The sequence below is a fragment of the Megascapheus bottae genome, chromosome 6 (assembly GCF_031878675.1).
Source record: "Megascapheus bottae isolate mThoBot1 chromosome 6, mThoBot2.hap1, whole genome shotgun sequence".
In the NCBI taxonomy this organism is placed as follows: domain Eukaryota; kingdom Metazoa; phylum Chordata; class Mammalia; order Rodentia; family Geomyidae; genus Megascapheus; species Megascapheus bottae.
This window is the reverse complement of record NC_143514.1, coordinates 76,201,588-76,222,137: the sequence shown is the minus strand read 5'-3', so window position 1 is coordinate 76,222,137 and position 20,550 is coordinate 76,201,588. Positions and strand designations below refer to the sequence as shown.

The following is a 20,550-nucleotide window of genomic DNA, read 5'->3' as shown; positions in this document are numbered from 1 at the left end:
AGGTCCCCCAGGGGGAGGCAGGGAAAGGGCCAGGCCTGCACCGTGGCCCTCAGCACCTCCTTCATGCCTTTCCACCCGTCCGTGCCTTTCTGCACCTTCACACGGCTCTTGACAACCACCTCTTCCAGAAATGGGACAAAGAGGTTGCAGGGCAGGACCTCCAGAGCAGACATGGCCAGGGCCGGGTCCTCCAGCAGCCTCTCCACTCCCAGCTGCCGCAGTGTGGGAAAGCTCATGGTCGTCAGTGGGACGAACCTGCAGGAGAAAAGCAAGCCTGACCTAAGCTGACAAGGCCTTTCTTGAAGAGAACTCATGTCACATCACTGTCACCACTGCTGCTCTGGGGAGAGACGTCAGTTGGTGCCCTTTCCATTCAGCCCTGACGCCCACCCAGGCACAGCACTGGACACCAGGCAGCAGGAAGACCCCAACACAGGCACACACAGCTCATCATGGTCGCAACCAATTCCAGCCAGGACTCTGATCTCAGAACCCACTGATCACGGATAATGAGGAGCCTGAAAGTCACCCCAATAATGTGTGTGTGTGTGTGTGTGTGTGTGTGTGTGTGTGTCCTGTGCCTTCAATTCAGGTCCTGACCACTGCCCTTGTATCTCAGTGCTCAAGGATAACTTGAGTTACAGTTCCACTTAGGCTGGGCAGGGTGGCTCACTCCTGTAATCCTAGCTACTCAGAAGGCTGAGATCTGAGGATCTCAGTTCAAACCCAGCCTAGGCACTAAGAAGTCCGTGAGTATTGTCGTTGGGCTTTCCTCAAGGCTAGAGCTCTATCTATCACATGAACCACAGCCTCACTTCAGGCTTTTTTATGTAGGTAGAACTAAGGAATCGAACCCAGGTCTCCGTGCATGCTAGGCAAGCACTCTACCACTAGGCCAAACTCCCACCATGTGCGAGACTCTTACCTCCAATTAACCACCAGAAAACAGGAAGTGGCACAGAGGTTGAAGGGGTAAAGTGGTAGTCTTGAGTGACAGAGCTCAGAGACAATGCCCAGGCCCAGAGTACAAGTCACTTGACTGACCAAAAAATAAAAAATAAAATAAAAGAGTTATTTACTTACTTGTCCTCTCCACCCGCCTCCCCAGGGGCTTGGGACTGGAATTTGAGAATACACTGCCCATAGAAAAAAGTCCTTGAAACTCTTATCTTCACTTAACCACCAGAAAACAAATGGAGCTGTGCCTCAAAATGGTGGAAAACTAGCCTTGAGCAAATAATTAAAGGATAGAGTACACACCATAAGGGATAGAGTCAAAGCCCCACCTAGCATACAAAAAATACTTAAGGAACAGTGCCAAAACTCTGATTGCAAGCCCCGGTACTGGTGCAAAATATAATAAAATTAAAAATATATATAGAGAGAGGGGGGGGCGGGAGATTGGCCTAGTGGTAGAGTGCTTGCCTAGCATGTACAAAGACCCAGGTTCAATTCCTCAGTACCACATACACAGAAAAAAGCTGGAAGTGGTGCTGAGGCTCAAGTGGTAGAGCTCTAGTCTAGAGAAAGTCCAAGAACAGTGCTCAGGCTCTGAGCTCAAGCCACAGACAGGCAAAAAAAAATTATATATATATATATATATATATATATATATATATAGAGAGAGAGAGAGAGAGAGAGAGAGAGAGAATAATTTCAAGCCAAGCCCCAAGTCTCATACTTATAATCCTTGCTACTCAAGAGGCTAAGAAGTGAGCATCACAGGTCAAAGCCACCTCTGGCAAGAAAGTTTGAGATTTTTTTTACCAGTCCTGGGGCTTGAACTCAGGGCCTAGGCACTGTCTTTGGACACTTTTGGCTCAAGGATGTTTCTCAGTAAACCACCAAAAACCTGCAATGGATCTGTGATTCAAGTGGTGGAGTGTTGTTGTTGAGCAAAAAAATCTTGAGGACAACAGCAGACTGAGTTAAAGCCCCAGTACTGGAACTAAACACACAACCCCCCCCCCATACTAAACAACAACAGCAAAAACCCACTTCAATTCAAATAAATGTATTTAAAAAACAGTATTTTGTTTTATAAGTTTAAAGTGACAGTGACCAGAACAAATCAAAGTATTTTGGCTGAGGGTGAGGGTGCATTTAGAATCAAAGCTAATGTCTCAAATATGTTCATCAACAGACCACCAATTCCTGCAGGGTGTCAGTGGCTCACATCTGTAACTCACCCTGAGATTTGAGGATCATGGCCTGCAGTCACCCTGGATGGTAAAACCTGTGACCCTCATCTCTAATCAACCACCAAAAAACCCACAAGTGGAGCTGTGGCTCAAATGGTAGAGCATCAGCCTTGAGCCAAAGCATCTCAGGAACAGCACACAGGCCTTGAGTTCAAGGCCCAGGACAGGCACAAAGAAGAAGCAGCCCAAATCACAATATTCTCTATGGCATCCTGGACCTGCTGTCACCGCTGTGACTGGCTGAGAGGACTCTTGCCTTTTCCCTAGGGAGGCTGGGGACTTACCAGATGTGGCCCAGGTCAGTGGGGCTCTCTGAAGGCAGCAGGCTCAGGAAGTGACTCCTCTTACCAGGATTCTCTTCTCCCCTGGCTCCTCTGAAGCTTTATTCCCCTAGTTTACTTGCCCCTCCCTTGGCCAACTACTAGTACCCAATCAGAAAGCAGCCTCTGCTCAAGGCCCCTGAGACTCCACCCACTTCATCCTGATTGGTTTCTCTGCCTTCTCCAGAGAGTCCTGAGGAAAGGGGAAGGGTGAGGGAGACTGAAAGTTTTAACACCCAGTTAAAACTTTCTTTCTTCTGTGAGTGCTTTACTCACTCTTCTGGGACCTTCAAGTTCCAAGTGTGTGAGGCAGAAAGGCTTGCTCTTATCTTGCCAGGGTATGGTAGGTGTTCTGCCTTCTAGGTAGAAGGGCCACCATATTCACAGACAAAGATAATCTGACTGTGTTTGGGGGGGGCAATACTGGGACTTGAACTGAGCATCCCACTGTCTCTTCTCTTCTTCAGATCCTGACTGTAGACTCAGCTAATTGGGAGGTCAAGGGAAGAATTGCTTGGAGACTGGCCTATAACTACAATCTGAGACTACAGGTTCTTCAGCTCAATCCCAAGAAGGTACCACTCCCCCCCACACACACACACAGAATCCAAGAATCCCATATGTTAAGGCCAGCAGCTGGCTCCAGCACACCGAATCAAGAGGCATGTTGCCAGATGTGAGAGCTAACCTAGTTGTAGCAGCTCACCTAATATGCATAAAACCCTGGGTTCGATTACCCAGAACCATATACAGAAAAAGCTGGAAGTGGTGCTGTGGCTCAAGTGGCAGAGTACTAGCCTTGAGCAAAATGTGTCCAGGGACAGTGCTCAAGCCCTGAGTTCAAGCTCCAGGACTGGCCAAAAAAAAATGGAGGAATGGTGAGATTGATTACCTTGCATCCAAGGGAAGACAGTGCTTCTTCAGCACATCTTCAGCCTTCTAAGCTGGCTCCAGCTGGCTCCAGAGCTACAGACAAGGGCCTGAGGTGAAATGGGGGGACTGGGAACAGAAGCTGGGAAAATAATGCAACGTTAGACCATAGCAAGTCACAGGCCCAGTTCTTTGTTTCTGGAGGGGATCCTTGGGAGTGGACTATCACTGAGTGGATCAGGAGGTTGTGGTGTGGCTGGGGGGTCTGAGTTTGAACTGTTCCCTTATATTCAGAGCAGTTTCAGAGCCAGGGGCAATGCCTCAAGCCTATAATCCTAGCTACTGAGGATGCTGAGATCTGAGGATGGCTGTTCAAAGCCAGCCTAGGCACTAAAGTCCATGAGACTCTTATCTCCAATTAACCAGCAGAAAACGGGAAGTGGTGCTATGGCTGTAGGGAAAGAGTGATAGTTTTAAGCTAAATAGCTCAGTGACAGCCCCAGGCCCAGAGTTCAATACCCATGATCTAAAAAAAAGAAAGAAATAGGGGCCGGGAGTTTGGCCTAGTGGTAGAGTGCTTGCCTAGCATGCAGGAAGACTTGGGTCCCATTCCTTGGTACCACATACATAGAAAAAAGCCAGAAATGGTCTGAGGCTCAAGTGGTAGAGCTCTAGCCTTGAGAAAGTCCAAGAACAGTGTGCTCAGGCCCTGAGCTCAAGCCCAAGACTGGCCAAAAAAAATAGGTGGGGAGGAAAATGGGGACAAAAACACAAGAAGGGGTAGCAATGATTGTAAAGAAATATACCTTCTAACTGGTGATATAATGTAACTCTTCTATTAATTACAATAAAAAACAGTTTTTAAACAGCACTTTCACCATTTGTTCTAAGAAGTTAAGGCCAGCCCTCATAGTTCACACTTGCAATCCTACTTTAGGAGGTTGAGATCTAAGGATCATAGTTCAAAACCAGCTCAGGCAGAAAAATCCTTAAGATTTTATTTTTATTTCTTTATTTATTTTGGTTGTAGGGTTTAGACTCTGGGCCTGGGCACTGTCCCTGAGCTCTTCAGCTCAAGGCTACTGCCCTATTCCTTGAGCCACAGTGCTACTTCCCATTTTCTGTCAGTTAACTGGAGAAAAGTGTCTCAAAGTCTTTACTGCCCGGGCTGGCTTTGAACCTTGATCCTCAGATCTCAGCTTCCAGAGTAGCTAAGACTCTTATTCTGTCTGTTTGGGGGCTTGAACTCAACACCTGGGTGCTATCCTGGGCTTTTTTTTTGCTGAAGGCTAGTGCTGTACTGTTGGAGACCATTGCTTTCAGCCTCCTGAGGAAGTAAGATGATAAGATGGCACAGGGCAGCTCGCTAATGAGTCAGTACTTGCGGACCAGGAAGTTTCTTTGCATTTGTTGATTTGTTTCTTCCGCGCTTGTGGATAGAGTGGATCGCTCCATTTCTTCTAGGTTTGTTTGCTGCTTTGCAGATGACTTTTACTGTGATTGACTGCTTAAGGATATAAAGAGTGTGGGATTTCTGGGGAAGGGAGAGAAGGGAAAAAAGACGGAGAAGGGAGAAGAGAGAAGGAGAAAGGAGAGAGGCAGAGAAGAAAGGAGAGAGAAATAAAAGACCTCTGCTTGCAGCGATTTATGTCTGTGATCATTCCCAGTCTGCCTCTGAAGTGACCTGTCCTTGCAGCGACACTCTACCACTTTGAGCCACAGCTCTACTCCCAGTTTTCTGGTAGCTAACTGGAGATAAATGTCTCAAGGTCTTTCATGCCTATTGGCTTCAATCTGCAGTCCTCAGATCTCAGCATCTTAACTAGCTAAGATTACAGGCTCGAGCCACTAGCACAGGGCTTGGGAGACCCTGATCTCCAGTTAACAACCAAACAAGCCTGAGGATGTGACTCAAGGGGTAGAATGCTAAGTCTTGAGAAAAACAACAACAAAAGCTAAGGGACAGGTCTCAGGTCTTGAGTTCAAGCCCCACCCAAAATAAGCACCAAAGCAAAACAAACACAACAAAGAAAAACAGTACTGTATGTAAATTATCACACAAAATGTTACTGCCCAGAATTTCCATGCGGGGTGCAGAGCATCCAGGATAGGGCACACAAACCCTATCTCTTGAAGTTTTATGAGGGCATTGGTGTTGTCTGGATTATCTTCATGTAGTGCTTTGGCTATGAGACTCAGGGGCTCCCTTTTACTATGTAGGCATTTTCCCAGTTCAGCTCTTAGTCCCTGACCTTTTTCTACTGTTTCCCCTTGCCCCCCACCCAGTTCTCACCTCCCAACAATGGTGTATCCGGAGGGTCTGTTTTAAAATTTTCTTCCCTTAATGTCCCCCACAAGCTCACTTCTCCCATGTATGTAGCATCCATGGGAACCCATCTCGGAGTCTTCACCTCCTTTCCCAGGGCTTCCACAGTCTCTCTGTCATGTTCACATTTTTGTTTTCTGAAACAGAGCCGAACAGTCCCCAAACCAACCCCCTAAAGATCAGACTTATTCAAGTCTGAGGTCATTTGCTGTCCCTTTGTCACTGGCTCGGTCCATCATTTTGACAGCTCCTTCCCCTCCCCTCCCCTCCCCTCCCCTTCCCTTCCCTTCCCTTCCCTTCTTGCCATGCATTTAGGCTTGTCAAGGCTGGTGGAGACACACAGGAAGGGAAAACCTAGAAAGATATGGAAACATCACTGGAAGATTCCCACTTTTCTGGTGGATAATTAAAGATAAGAGTCTCAGGGTCTTTCAAGCCTGGGCTGGCTTTGAACCGCAATCCTCAGATCTCAGTCTTTTGAATAGCTAGGATTGCAGGTTCTGTCTTCCCATGGCTTCTGGCAGTGAGTGCCCTGACCTAACCTAGGACTCCTGAACTTTGGGCCTAGAGGTTAAAAACTGAGTTTCACAAATGCAGTAGCCCCTGACAGTGTTGGAGGTGGGTTTGTTCTTACTGTGGTTTTCAGGACTGGTGGGGAAGGGGGACTGCTACTCTCCTGGGTTTGGGCAACAAAATAGCTAAGAACAGATTTTGATAGAGTTGGAACTCTGTGACCTGTGATACTCACAAAGACATTGCGGTAAGCCCAGCTTGTAACCCTAGCTATTCAGGAGGCTGAGATCTGAGAAGTGCAGTTCAAAGTCAGTCTGAGCAAAAAAGGCCTTAACATAGTTTAACAACCCAAAATCCAGAAGCAGAGGAATGGCTCAAGTGATATTGTTCCAATCTTAAATGAAAAGTCAGGTGAGTGTAAGGCCAAGTTCAAGCCCCAATATTCCCACCAAATGAAAAAAAAAAAAAAGTCATTCCTTTTGGTGCTACTCTTGGGGCTTGAACTGAGGGCCTAGACAGTTTTTTCAATGCTAGAGCTCTGCCACCTAAGCCACAGCTCTACTTTCAGTTCCTTCTGGTGGTTAAAAGCAGGTAACAGCCAGGTGTTGGTAGGTCTTACCTGTAATTCTAGCTTCACTGTAGTTGAAAGTTAGCCTCTTGAGTAGCTAGGATTACAGGCCTGAGCCAGGGCATCTGTCACTAATTTTCTCTTTTTTTTTTTTTTCCCCAGTCCTGGGGCTGAAACTCAGGGCCTAGGCATTGTCTGTCCTTGGACACGTTTTGCTCAAAGCTAGCATTGAGCCACAGTGCCATTTCCAGCTTTTTCTGTGTATATGGTTCTGGGGAATTGACCCCAGGGCTTCATGTATGCTAGGAAAGCACTCTACCACTAGGCCACATTCTTGGCCCTAATTTTCCGTGAATGTAAAAAATACTGCCATTGGCCAGGTGTCAGTGGCTCACACCTGTAATACTAGACTGAGATTTGAGAATCGAAGCTCAAAGCCAGGCTGAGATAGCTTTTTTTTTCTGGTGAAAACCTGAAGTGGTGCTGTGGCTCCAATTGGTAGAGTACTAGCCTTGAGCAGAGAAAAAGCTCAGGAACAAGGGCTGGGAAGGTGGCTTAGTGATACAGTGGTTGCCTAGCATGCATGAAGCTCTGGGTTCCATTCCTCAATAGCACATAAACAAACAAGCCCCAAGTAGCACTGTGGCTCCATTAGTAGTGCTAGCCCTGAGCACAGACAGGCTCAGGGACCACACCCAAGCCCTGAGGTCAAGTCCACAGATAAAAAACAAAAACGCTATTGGGATGTGCTTTTTTTCCAGATTTCTCCAAGATCAGATGACAACTCTAGTTTCTGATGGACATTTATTGTTTTTTTTTCATTGGCCCTGAGTCTTAAACTCAGGGCCTGTGCATTGTCCTCGAGCTTTTATGCCCAAGGCTAACACTCTACCATTTAAGCCACAGTTCTGCTTTCAAGTTTTCTGGTAGTTAGTTGAAAATAAGAGTGTCACAAGCCGGGCGTGGTGGCTCAAACCTGTAATCCTAGCTACTAAGGAGGCTGAGATCTAAGGATCAAGGTTCAAAGCCATCTTGGGCAATGTAAAGCTGAGAGACTCATCTCCAATTAATCACTCCAAAACAGGAAGTGGGGCTGTGGCTGCAGGGCAAGGCGGTAACCTAGAGCTGAAGAGCTCAGGGGCAGCACCCAGGCCCAGGTGGAGGGCAGTAGACCTGAGCTGAGGAGCTCAGGGACAGTGCCCAGGCCAGAGTTCGAGCCCCATGACTCAAAAAAAAAAAAAAAGCCTCACAGACCTTCCTGCCTGGGCTGGTTTTGAATGGTGATCCTTGGATCTATCTCAGCCTCCTGCAGAGCCAGAAGTATCAATGTGCGCCACTTGGGGCGTGTCCCCTCTCCTACTAGTGTGTGCCTGCCAGCCACAGCATGTGTGTCTCACGCTGCAATTCCCTCTACTCCAGACTGCCAAGACTGTGCTCTCCACTGCTCACCTTGATGAACCGCCATGGAGTGGGAACGAAACCCACATACAACAGAAAGCAAGGGTAACGTGTGCCTGACAAGAGACAGGGGAGGGAATGATGAGAGTGGCACCACTGCATGCTGGGAGGTTCTGGAACACAAGCCCCATCCAACAGGCAACGCAGGCCCTTTACCACCATCAGTCACTGGAGACGTGTGAATCTAAACTCTAAGAACGCAATCACATAGAATACATGAGCTGGCTTTCTTTGAGATGCTGTTTATTTCTATTTTTTTACAACCATCTATATAGAAGTAACAATCTAAAACCATGAAATATGAACCTAGAAATTAAAAATTCCTATTTCTGAACGTCTTTATATAACACAAATCTCTGAAGGTTCTCAACTCCCCAGGTCAACACCGCCCATCCAAAGGCTGCCCCGCTGCCAGCCCTGTCCTTTCCCCTCCCTTGACTCCACAGGTTCTGGGTCCCGCTAAGATGCACCTATGTTCTCTTTCAATGGCCCAGAAGCAGGGTGGCAATGCCTGTGCCCATCTAGAAACGGTAACAGCCAGGGCACAGGTGAGCCTGGGCTTCAAACTGTGCCTGATTGCCAGGGAGAGGACAGGGAATGGTACTGAACCATATTGTTCTGGACTGTCTTAACGGCTCCGCCATCGCCATCAGCTTATCACGAAGTTGGTTGAGTCTCCACTGGTGCAGGGCGCCCTGGGGGCCATAGACCTCCAGAGGAGTAGAATACATCTCCAGGCTTAAGTGGCTCAGGTGCACAGTGTGGACCAGCAGGGCCTCCAGGGCGGTCACAGACACCGGGTTCCTCAGGTAGTTGAAGGTGGTGAGGCTGGAGCAGCAGCTCAGGGCAGGCAGGATGGCAGTGAGCTGGGCGTCCTGGATCCCGCAGTCCTCCAGGTCCAGGGTCTTCACGGTGGCTGCCACGCTCTCCAGCAGAACGCGGAGGGGCTCGGGGCTGAAGCGGGTCATTCTGACACCGCTCAGATTCAGGTCACTTAGCTGACGGATGCTCGGGCTCTGGGACAGACATGCCAAGTCTGATTCTGAAAGCCGAGAGTCCGTTATTGAGAGGGACTGTAAGGGGGTCCTCAGGCACCTAGGAGAGAGCAAATGGTTAGGTCTGAGCTCTGGGGGCTGCTGGGGGGGGGGGGACGGCCTCAAAGGAGAGGACCATTTGGTATACAGGATGCAGGCTGTTGTGACCACAGCCAGGGCGCTGTGTGGTGAGGAGCCTGGCTGTAGTCACAGCAACCCTTGGGGAATCTGAGCTTCCACAACTGGCTTCCTGGCATGGCGTTCCTTTCCAGGCCATGCACTCTGGGAAAACCTATCGTCTTACATGCACCTCAGCTTACCCTCTGCAGTTGCATGCACCCCAGGTCAGCCCCTCCACTCAAACGCACCTCCATTTCCCTCTGCTTTTATATGCTATCTTCAGGAATGAAAAGTGAACTAGACATCGCTGATGTTTTGTTTTGTTGTCTGGATCCCTGAGACAGCCCAGCTGACTAGCACACAGTAGGTGCTCACTGCACTTCCTGGGACAGCAAAGGCTCCCTCAGGCATGCAGGGAAGCCCCGTGTCCTCCTCACCTGAGCACCTGGTGCAGGCGGCCCTCCAGGAAGCACACAGAGTCCATGGACAGCTCCTGGAGGCAGGCCAGGTGGGCAAACTGAGAGGTGAACTGCAGGACCAGCCGCTCCTGCTCCTCTGGGGTAATAAAGGCAGCCCGGTGGACGTGGGAGAGGAGGAGGCTGCGGAGATTTCCCATCCTGCTCAGGTAAGGAGCAAAAGTAACCAGGCTGGACAGGGTCCAGTTGCAGTTCACTTCCACTTCCTCCACACAGCCCAGCTGCAGCTTTTCCAGGATCTTCTCGGCACTGTGTACATATGGTGTGATGATCTTGAACTTCTTACAGCTCAACAGCACTAAGGCCTTTCTCTGCTCCACCCACAGGAGGAGGTAGGACAAGAACGGATCTAGGGTTCTCTGGCTGAGGTTCAAATCCATTAATACCTCCAAGAGCGGCTTCACACCCACATCCCCTCCATTCTCCTCTGCTGAACTCTTAGGCTTCCTAGTTTTGGCCTGTGCAAGGCTATCATCAGCACTGCCTCCAGCCCAAAGCTTCCAGAAGTTGTGGTGAAGGTTCCTCAAATCCAGCACCTGCAATTTCCACCGTCTGAGGAAAACAGAGGCCCAGATATGCAGAAAGGACCAGCCTTCCGCTTGAAATTCCCCTCTTCTTCCCCCCTCCCACCTTCCCTTTCTTCCCTTCCCTTTCCCTCATATCTTCTCCCTCTCCCCCCCTTTGTTTTTGTTCACCCCCAGTCATAGGGCTTGAGCTCAGGCCTGGGTTCTGTTCCTGAGCCTCTTTGTGCTCAAGGCTGGCATTCTGCCAGTTGAGCCCAGGTCCACTTCCAGCTTTTTCTGAGTAGTTTATTGGAGGCAAGAGTCTTACAGACGTTTCTGTCTGGGCTGGCTTCACACTGCCATCCTCAGATCTCAGGCTTCAAGTAGCTGGGGTTGCAGGCCTGAGGCTTTTCCCCTCCCCATCTATTCTAAGGAGTCCTCCTACTCAGAAGATGCTCCCAGAGGTGCTCAGCCACGGTCCAGGCCGTGCTGGTCCTCCTGGCTGGTGCCAGAAGAAAGATCTGGACTACTAATTTATCCCACTCTCCCAGACCCCAGTTGCCTCTTCCCTGGATTTCAAGGTCTTTTCTTAAGGCTCTCCTGATAAACCTCACCTGGGCCGATCTGTCAGGGCAAGCAGCCTGTCCAGCCCATCCAAGGCAATCTGCAAGGCCCCCAAGTCTGATGCCTCCATCAGCGCCCCCAGCGGGAGGCAGGGGAAGGGCCAGGCCTGGATCAGGGCCTTCAGTGCCTCTGTGCATCTCTTGGCAAAGGCCTCCTTGAAGAGTGGAGGGAAGAGCTCCACAGGCAGGTCCTCCAGAGCAGAGATGGCCAAGGCCTGGTTCCTCAGCAGGCTCCGGGCCGCCAGCTGCACCAGTGTGGGTGGGGCCTGATCTTCCATCCTGATGGACCTACAGGGAAAAGATTCTGGGACAGCATCCAGGAAGAAGCTTTTCTGTCCCCTGTGCATAGGCACCCCTGCCTTGTCCTTCCCAAATGAAGAACCAGCTGAGGAGCAGACTCACTGCTTCCCATCAGAGGAACAGCCTCAGTTTACCCATCCGCTCCTAAGCACTGTTACTGAAGCCTGGACCCACTACAGCTGCTGAAGTAAAACTCACCAGAGGATGCCCACCCTTCCAGGGGAAGACTTTCCCATCCACTGGGAACCAGTGGCTCACACCTATAATTCCAGCTTGTCAGGAAGCTGGGATCTGAGGATTGTGGTTCCAAGCCAGACAGATCTAAAAGTCTGTGAGACTTTTTATCTCCAATTGACCAGCAAAAAAGCTGAACATGGAGGTGTGGTGCAAGTGGTAGAGGACTAGCCTTGAGTAAAAAAGCAGAGATAACCCCAGACTCTTGAGTTCAAGCCTCAGTACTAGAATGTATGTACACACACACATATTCCCATCATTATTCAACACTCTAAAATCAAGAGATCACAAATGTCTCATGTCCCAACAATGTACAGTCTCATTTCTCACTATTAACCTGCCTGGGAAAAATTAAGGTCATTCATGTTTGTTTCATATAGTCTCTCCTCCCAGACCACAGCCAGGTCCCTGCATCTTCCCCACCCTTGTGCCCTGCCTCACACAGCCACCTGGTCAGGAAGGTACAGATACTAGGTGGGATGAAATCTACCAGTCTCAGCAACAGGCCCTGGGACTTACAGGTCATCAAGAACCATATGGGTGAGTGGGGTGGGGTGGGTCCCAGCCAAGGGGGAGGGCAGAGATGAGAAGAACATGAGATCAAGGCCAGCACAGGCAAAACAAAAGGAAAATTCCTCTGTGAATCAACTGGGAAAAGTGCAAGGTGATCACTTGTGAACAGTTACCTGGAAGATTGCAGAAGGGAGGACCACAGTCCGAACCTCTCCATACCCCAGACCAAAAAAAAAAAAAGTCAGCCTCTATCTGAAAAATAAAAACAAAACAAAGCTGAAACTAAACAGACAGGGTGTGTGGCTTAAGTGGTACAGTGTTTGACAGAAGCATGTGGTACTGAGTTCAACTATCAGCACTGAATATAAACCCTGAACCATCAGGGTGCAAGAAAGCAGGGTGGGTGCCTTGGCTGGTGGAGTTGGGTGGAGGAGGAAGGTGGAGGTGGTGTTTCAGGAGAGGGAGGCAGCAGGTCAGGTCCAGTGGCTCATGCCTGTTACCTTCGCTACTCAGGAGGCTGAGATCTGAGGAGGATGGTTGGAAGCCAGCCTGCACAGGGATATCTGTGAGACTCTTATTTCCAGTCCCCCCAAAAGAAAATCCACCAGCAAAGCCGTGGCTCCAGTGGTGGAGTGCCAGCCTGGGCCAGAGCCCGGGACCAGAGCTCCAGCTCTCAGAGTGACACCCAACGAGAAGAAGGCAGCCAGGCTGAGGCCCAGGAAGTGCGTGGGGTGGGAACGCGGAGGCGCCCCCACCCCCACACTTGACAACGTGGAGCACTGGGGTTGCCCAGGTCCAGGCCCCCCGGAGACCCCCGCCTCTGTCTGTGTGCCTTGCTTTCTTCAGCTGGACTGGGGGTGGAAGTCGGCCGCCATGCGTGGGGCCCGGGCGCGAGGGGCCCCGGCGCGAGGGACACGGGCGCGAGGGGCAGGGGCGCAAGGGACCCGGGCGCGAGGGGCCCGGGCGCGAGGGGCCCGGGCGCGTGGATGGAGCTCAGGACTCGTCGTCCTTTGGACCCGGCGTTATCTGGGGCCGCATTTGCGGTTTCTTTTCAGTGCCGGTGCGGGGCTTGAACTCGGGCCTGGGCGCTGTCCCGGCCGGGTGCGTGCCTGGAGGCCTCCCGGTGGTCAGCTGGAGTGAAGCAGGACTTCCCTTCCACCCAGAGGCTCAGAGCCTGTCGGGGAGGCGGGGCCGGGCCGGGCGTCGGGGCGGCGGCGCGGAGGCGGGGTGTCCCCCCCCCCCCGCCCGGGCCTCGCTCCGCTCGGGGTGGGCCCCGCCACGCGAGGACACCACGGAGGAGCCCGGTCCACGCGCCGCCACGTTCGCTCCCTCGTTCTAGAAGGTTCCTTGCCTTGCAGTGGCTCCCTCTGCCACTGTTTTCTCCACGCCCCGACCCTCACCCGTGACCTTCCCATCTCCCCCCCCACCCCCGCACCAACCGCGGCCTGCTGAGCCCCCTACCACAGTCCACTCGGGGATGAAGATTGAAGAGAAGCCGCACAGGATGACTCCGAACCGGCCTCGAGTCCGCCCGGACCACGCCTGCCCCGCGCCCCTGCGCATGCGCGCACCGGGCCCGCGCCGCCGGCCCCGCCCGCCCCCGCCGCCAGGGGGCGCCGCGAGCGTGCGAGGGGGAGGGGGAGGGGAGGGGGCAGGCCCGCGGGTGGGGCGGGGAGAAGGGAGGAGACAGCCAGAGTGGGCGGCCTGCCCCGTTCTAGAAGCTTCCGAGTGGTGAGTCCACCACGGCGCCATGTCGAGTGGAATCCGGGTGTCGGGAGGTGGGGCCGGGCAGGGCGGGACCCCGGCTGGAGGCCCTGCAGGCCTGGGAATAAAGTCCAGACCCAGCCGTGTGAGTCCTGGGTGTGCGGAGGGAGATCTGGCTGCAGACTGGCCGGTGGACTGCGCCGCGATCCTGCAGCCAGGGCGCCGGGCCCTCTTCACGCCTGGAGCTGTCTCCGCAGTGAAAGGACACCGGTCATTGTGGATCTACTTTGCACGGTTACTTTAAAGGCGGTGCGCACAGGGGCCACAGTGACAGGTCAGGTAAGGAGTCCATTTCTCTCTGGACAGCGCCATCCCTCTCCTGGCTGGCTCCCAGCGTTCCCCTCCTGTGGCCATGCACACGCTGTGGAGTTCATTGTCAACACAGTGCCTAGTGAGCACCGCTGCTGCCTTCGTCCAGTTTCCTCAGGAGCTCTGATGATTGGTTAAGAACCCGCAAGGGGGCGGGGCGGGCAAGTTAGAGGCAGCTCATTGGCCTAGCAAGTTCGCGGCTCTGATTTAGTCTTCAGCATCAGGAGAAAAATAAAACAGAAATGGTAAAGGCAGGGCCAGGAGGTTGGCCTACTGGTAGAGTGCATTCCTAGCATGGAGGAAGACCCGGGTTCAACTCCCCAGCACCACATACACAGAAAAAGCCAGAAGTGGTGCTGTGGCTCAAGTGGGAGAGCTCTAACCTTGAGAAAGCTCAAGGACAGTGCTCAGGCCCTGAGTTCAAGCCCCAAGATTGGCAAAAAGAAAAAGTGGTAAGGTCTGGGCATTTATCTCCTGGCCTACACGCAAGGCCCGAGTTTCCTCTGCATGGAAAAAAAAAAGAAAGACATGAAATAAACTACAGCAGAAAGGAATTTTACAAATATTTAGAATGAAGGCACAAGTGCATTTTGAGGCAAAATCAAAGCCTTACATCTGTTGGCTGGAAACCACAGATGAAGGGAAGTTCTAGCAACTGTAACAGGGCCCTGTGGGTGAATTTACTTGTGGGTCACACGCTCCCAGTGGAGAACGCAGAACCCCCACTTCAGTGGAAAACTACACAACCCAGAGCAAACAAACCTTCCTGATCTCTCGGACCCCCCCCCACACACACACACACTCACCCTGGAGTTTCCAGCTTTGCCTTCCTTCTAGAACTGGCCTTCCCATTGTGTCTACCCTGTGTCTTCCCCACTGCACGCAGGACTTAGGGGACTGGAGATGGGATCACTTAGTGTCTGAAATCCCACAAACTCATTGCTTCCGTTTTTACCAAAGATGACTCTTTTCTGTCAAGTTTTTCCAGACCTTGGGATCCATAGGATCAGTCCAGAAAAAAACAAATAACAACAACAAAACAAATAACAACCCCCCCCCAAAAAAAAACCCTCCTGCTTGTTTCCTCATTATTTTCATTTCTGCTTTGCCAAAGTTGCTTGGAGCCCTCAAGCATCTCTGCCTTCTACTGGTCTAGGTACTGTCAGTGTAGCTGGCATCACAGAGTATTTCAGATGCACATCAGAGTGTGTTGACACACATCTAAAGGATGGGACAGGACGGTCAGCTCTGGGTGCCCAGGCTGGACTATTGGATGCTGGTGGACTCTTGGGTGACCTGGCCCATGGAGAGGTCATAGGTCACTGGTTGCTCACCCTCCAGGAGGATTGTGGGATGCCTGGCTTTTCTACAGTCTTCCCTCTCTATCACCACAAGGGGAGCAGCTGCTTCTGCCCCCATACAACCCCAAATGTGTTTAGCTCATGCCTCATAAATATTACAAACATCATGCTCGGATAATACTTTACCAGTTGAGAGGATGATGTCATGTTCACTCTTCTTTCCCTTATGTAATGACATTGATTTTTCCAAAATTAAGACAAGTTAGCATTCCTGATTCAATTTCAGATGCTCATCATCCAATCTCCTATTCTTTTCGGTAATGTTAATACAACGTTGGCCACTCTGACAGTAGATGGCCACGGAGGGTGTGTCTGGCCTCACTTGAAGACCTTTCATTTTATGATTGCTGTTTCTACAGTGACACACCTTATACACGTGTGTGCTCAGGATAGGTACGAGTCAGTTGGACTGGAGGCAGTTAGGAGAGGTCTATCTGGAAAGGTTTAGACAAATCTAAGAGACACTTCTCTCCAATGAACCAGCAAAAATCCAGAAGTAGAGGCGTGGCTGCAGTGGTGGAACACCAACCTAGCCAAACACAAGGCTCTGTGACGAGACTTCAATACCTCAGAAACCAAATCAAAACCAAAAGATATTTTAAGAAAACTGTGCCACGCAGTCTGCCCTGAACACATGCAAATTCATGAGAGGGCCTGGGGAGAGGTTGTCTGAAAGTTAACTGGCTGTCAACACATGGCATTTCCCCCCCACTTATCATTGTGGTGTGACTTCTCACTCCAGCACCCACTTGCAACCCAAAGCCTTGAGGGTAAGGAAGATTCTATTAACTACCCATCATGGGCTGGGCCTGGTGCCAGCTTCCTGGTTGACAGGGAAATCTGGGAGAGATTTGTGACCTACTTTGATAGGGTTTCAGAAAGAGGGTTTGGCCTTTCTGTTGCTTTTGTTTTGTTTTTTTTCCAGTCCTGGGGCTTGAACTCAAGGCCTGGGCACTGTTCCTGAGCTTCTTTTGCTCAAGGTTAGCACTCTACCACTTGAGCCACAGCGCCACTTCTGGCTTTTTCTGTTTATGTAGTAGAGGAAGGGAACCCAGGGCTTCATATATGCTAGGCTAGTATTTCTACCACAAGCCACATACCCAGCCCTGGGTTTGGCCTTTTTGAAAACTCAAAATCTCTCTTACTTCTGGAGAGAGAATGACTGAAGCTTCCTAATAGACTTGAGGGAGTAATTCCTTTCTGCCACAGTTTTTTTTTTTTTAACTGTTTTAACACCCATTATTTTCGGGGCGGGGGGAAGGTAGGGGAGAGAGGCCTGAAAAAGAGCTGGTTCAGCAAGCAGTGCTTAAAAATAAATTAGACACTAGTGGCTCACACCTGTAATCCTAACTGCTCAGAAAGCTGAGATCTGAGAATTCCAGTTTGAAGCCAGCCCTTGCAAGAAAAGTCCATGAGAGTCTTCTCTCCAATTAACCAGCAAAAAGCTGGAAGTGAAGGTGTGGCTCAAGTAGCAGGGTGCCAGCCTTGTAGAACAGCCAAGTGAGAGTGTGACACCTTGAGTTCAAGCCCCAGGATGGACATAGAAAAATAAAAGGCATTTTGAAGACCCAACCTGAGCCTCCCTTCACAGAGCATAATTCAATTTTGTGCGCGCGCATGCGTGTGTGTGTGTGTGTGTGTGTGTGTGTGTGTGTGTGTGTGTGTTGATACTGGTGTTTGAACTCAGGGCCTGGGTTCTGCCCCTGAGTACATAGTAATACAGGCATGAGTGTGGCTAGTTTGGTTGTTGTTGTTTCATTGTTGTTGTTTTTTAACTTCCTTTGGCCCCTTTCACACACCCCTGGAGGTCCATGTCTATTCTGGCCTCTCCCAGGAAGGAAGCTCGTGATGTTTTGTTGTGTTCTATTTACAGGGGCTTAAAATGGGATTTTTCTTGTTGTCATTTTCTGGAGCTGCTTGGAGTCTGGTGAGTGTGATAAAAAGGGAATTCAGCAGCACACCTCAGGCACCTCTCCACCCCCACCTCATCCATGGGTGGTTTTAGCCCAACTCTTTCAGTGGCTCAGCAATTCTTCCCTCTGTCTCCTCGAATCTGCACAAGTAGGGGTGGCTGGTCCCTGGTCCCCCAGGCACTCCAGGTCTGGTGAAGATGCCCGCTTTGTCAAGAATGGAAAGGAGTGTCAGAGAGAGATAAATCAAAGAGCTGTCACCTTGGGCAGCAGTACATTTTGCAAGGGACATTAACTTGCCTCCAGGCAACATAGAGGAAAGTCACCCAGCTAGAGGCCACCGTGAGAGCCGTCATTTGCCACCTTCACCTTGTCTCTGTAGCCAGTAGGGACAGGCAGGGAGCCTCTCTTCCCTGCTGTTCCCCGCCCTATGCCCTCTTTACTAGGTTGAGTCCTTTTCACCACCCACCCAGGTCTCACTTCCTCCAAGAAGGCCCCCCTGAACACCTCTCTGGTTCCCATCATGCATCCTTGATTATACATCACAGTTTGTGACACTATGCACTCTTGTTTGTTGCAGGCCAGGTTTTGGAGCTCAGTTATCTTCAGCCACTGGACATGGCAGTGACCCCTCTGTTCAGGGTTCATGTCAAGGGACAAGGGTGATGATTGCCAGTCCCCTGCTCACACCAAGTGGGACAGAAACACAGGGGCCACGCTGGCATTCCATGATGACCCTTTGTTCTCATTAAGCAGAGAAAAGCCAGAAGTGGAGGGGAGGCTGCAGTAGTAGAGTGTCAGCCTTGAGTGGAAAAGGCTAAGCAACGGTGCAAAGGCATAAGATCAAGGCCTGGTATCAGCAGAAAAATTATTTAAAAAGCTGGAAGTCAAGTTGCACAAGTGGAAGAACACTATCTTTGGGTAGAAGAAGCTCAGGGACATGCTCAAGCCCTGAGTTCAAGCCCTAGAAGTAGCACGTGCGCTCATACACACACACACACACACACACACTGACACACACGCAGAGTCACAGAAGGTTGTTTTTATTTTCAACTTGAGGGAAGGTGTATCTTTGCTCGTGATGGTTTCCCAGGCTCCAGCTCATGGTGACGCTGAACCTATTGCAAGCAGCGTGTTCTAGTGTCATGGCAGCCCGAAGAGTGGAGGAAGGAGGCCACAAAGAGCAGGGGTGGTTCATCGCACCGGTGCCCCTCCCTGCCTCCCCTCTCCCTGACTTCCTGCCACTAATTCCCACCTTCCAGTCCCGGGAGGTTTCTCCAACCCTGTGTGCTCAGGCAGATGTGGGAGGAGGCGATGGGAGGAGGTCACAGATCACCTGGTCCCAGGAGGAAAGAACTTGGGTGGGGTGAACAGTGGTGATAACTCCAGAGATGTGAACTCCAAGACCTGGGCACAGAAGTGGTACCTCTAGGAGCATGTACCCCAGGACCTGGGCATGGCAGTGGTTGTACCTCTAGAAGAGTGTACCCCAGGAATGGTGCCTGGCATCCATTACATCCAGACCACTGGTTTCTCCAGTGTCATATACACACATCAGATGGCTGATTATTCTAGATTTGCCCCTGCTTTTGGCCTCTTGGGTCCTTTTGCATCCATGTTCTTCATCAGGTCCTATTTCAGAGACCTAAAGATCTGTGCATGTGTGTGCATGTGTGTGTGTGTATATATATATATAACATTATATAATTGTATATATAAAATACAAATGTAACACAATATACTATATGTCATATCATATATTATATATGTGACATATGACATGTATTATAGATCACATTATATTATAAATAAGATACTGTGCATTGTTTAATAATTAATATTTTGCATGTTATATATGATATGATATATTTATACATATATGAATTCTATGGTATGTATAATGTAGTATATAGTATATATTTATATGTTATATAATGTATCATATTATATAATACATGTTATATATTATACATGCTATATATTTGATATATAATATATGATACATTATATACATTACAGTTGGGGAAGGGTGATTTACAGAGTTCTTACAGCTCTTCAGTCTGGCCTTTCCTTGGAAGTGGACTCACAGAGGGCCCACAAATAGTAAGAGTGGTTCATCCCACCTGGTATAGATGCCCCTCTCTTCCTCCCCTCTATTCTGCTCCTTCTAACATACTGCCCGCTCCCATAAGCCATCAGTCACTTTAGAAGACCAGGGATTCACCAGCCAAGTCAGGGCCTCGAGGAAACCCAATCAAACCCGACTGACCTCAGTCTTGGCTCTGAATCGGTGAGTCAAGGCCCTGGGGGGAAGTGCCACCTCTGAACCCCCCAAGTCTCCTCCCTCTTGAGGCAGGTGACAAGGACAGATGAAGCCTGTTACCTTCACATGCCCTTGCATTTTAAGCTTTTTTTTTTCTGCATAGAAAGCATATCCAAGTAATTAGCAGAAGTAATTAGGGGTCAGATAGTCATAAATGAAAATCACTCAAGACCCAGCCGCCGAATGGAGGTCCACGTGGTGGGGATGGCAGGGCTGACGTGCCAGCCATGCTGCCTGACCCAGGGCCTCATTCTCCTGGCTCTCAGCGAGAGGTCTCCCCAGGTCACCTCCGTACCCAGCAGACCTCCCCCCCCACGACATACGGCAGGCAGAGGGAACTCTAGGACACATATCTTTATTGTCCTTGGGTGGCAGTCCTGGCGCGTTCCTAGTGCAGTAAGTGTGGCTCCCACATCTGAGTTTGTCATTCATCCACCACTCCACTCACCTACCACCTAGCCACTGCCCACTCCGCAAATGCCCACAGTCCACCCACCTGCCCACCAATTCACCTGTCAGGAACGAGAGCAGTTCCTGAGCCCTTGGGGAGCTCAAGTTGAGTGCGGTGAGATAGACCATAACCGCAGAGACGGAGCAGAATGTGTGAGAAGATGAGCGATGGGAGGGACGTTCTTAGTACCCTTGAGGTGTGTCCACAACCGTTGTCTTGTTGTTAAAAATAACAGTCACTGAGGGGCTGGGATTGTGGACTAGCGGTAGAGTGCTTGCTTGGCATGCATGAAGCCCTGCATTTGATTCCTCAGTACCACATACACAGAAAAGGCCAGAAGCGGCGCTGTGCCTCAAGTGGTAGAGCACTAGCC

The 20,550-nt window shown here is 50.4% G+C and overlaps 1 protein-coding gene across 1 annotated transcript; it reads right to left on the bottom strand.

Moving 5' to 3' along the window:
* Positions 1 to 8,529: 8,529 nt before the first annotated feature.
* On the bottom strand, positions 8,530 to 12,300 carry LOC150062463 (PRAME family member 12-like). The gene is made up of 4 exons (XM_090333907.1): positions 12,233 to 12,300; positions 11,004 to 11,300; positions 9,848 to 10,438; positions 8,530 to 9,351 (listed from the first exon to the last, which is right to left on the bottom strand). The coding sequence occupies exons 1-4, from the start codon at positions 12,274 to 12,276 to the stop codon at positions 8,778 to 8,780; spliced, it is 1,506 nt and encodes a 501-aa protein (XP_090190033.1). The 5' UTR covers positions 12,277 to 12,300; the 3' UTR covers positions 8,530 to 8,777.
* Positions 12,301 to 20,550: the final 8,250 nt, after the last annotated feature.

Bases quoted from the DNA above. Each gene is read 5' to 3' on its own strand.
- LOC150062463 (XM_090333907.1), bottom strand. From the start codon at position 12,276: ATGGAGAGGTTCGGACTGTGGTCCTCCCTTCTGCAATCTTCCAG. The intron at 10,439-11,003 runs GTGAGGTTTATC...TGTTTTCCTCAG, and splicing joins GCCCTGACAGATCGGCCCAG to ACGGTGGAAATTGCAGGTGC. The intron at 9,352-9,847 runs GTGAGGAGGACA...GCTCTCTCCTAG, and splicing joins CGCCTGCACCAGGTGCTCAG to GTGCCTGAGGACCCCCTTAC.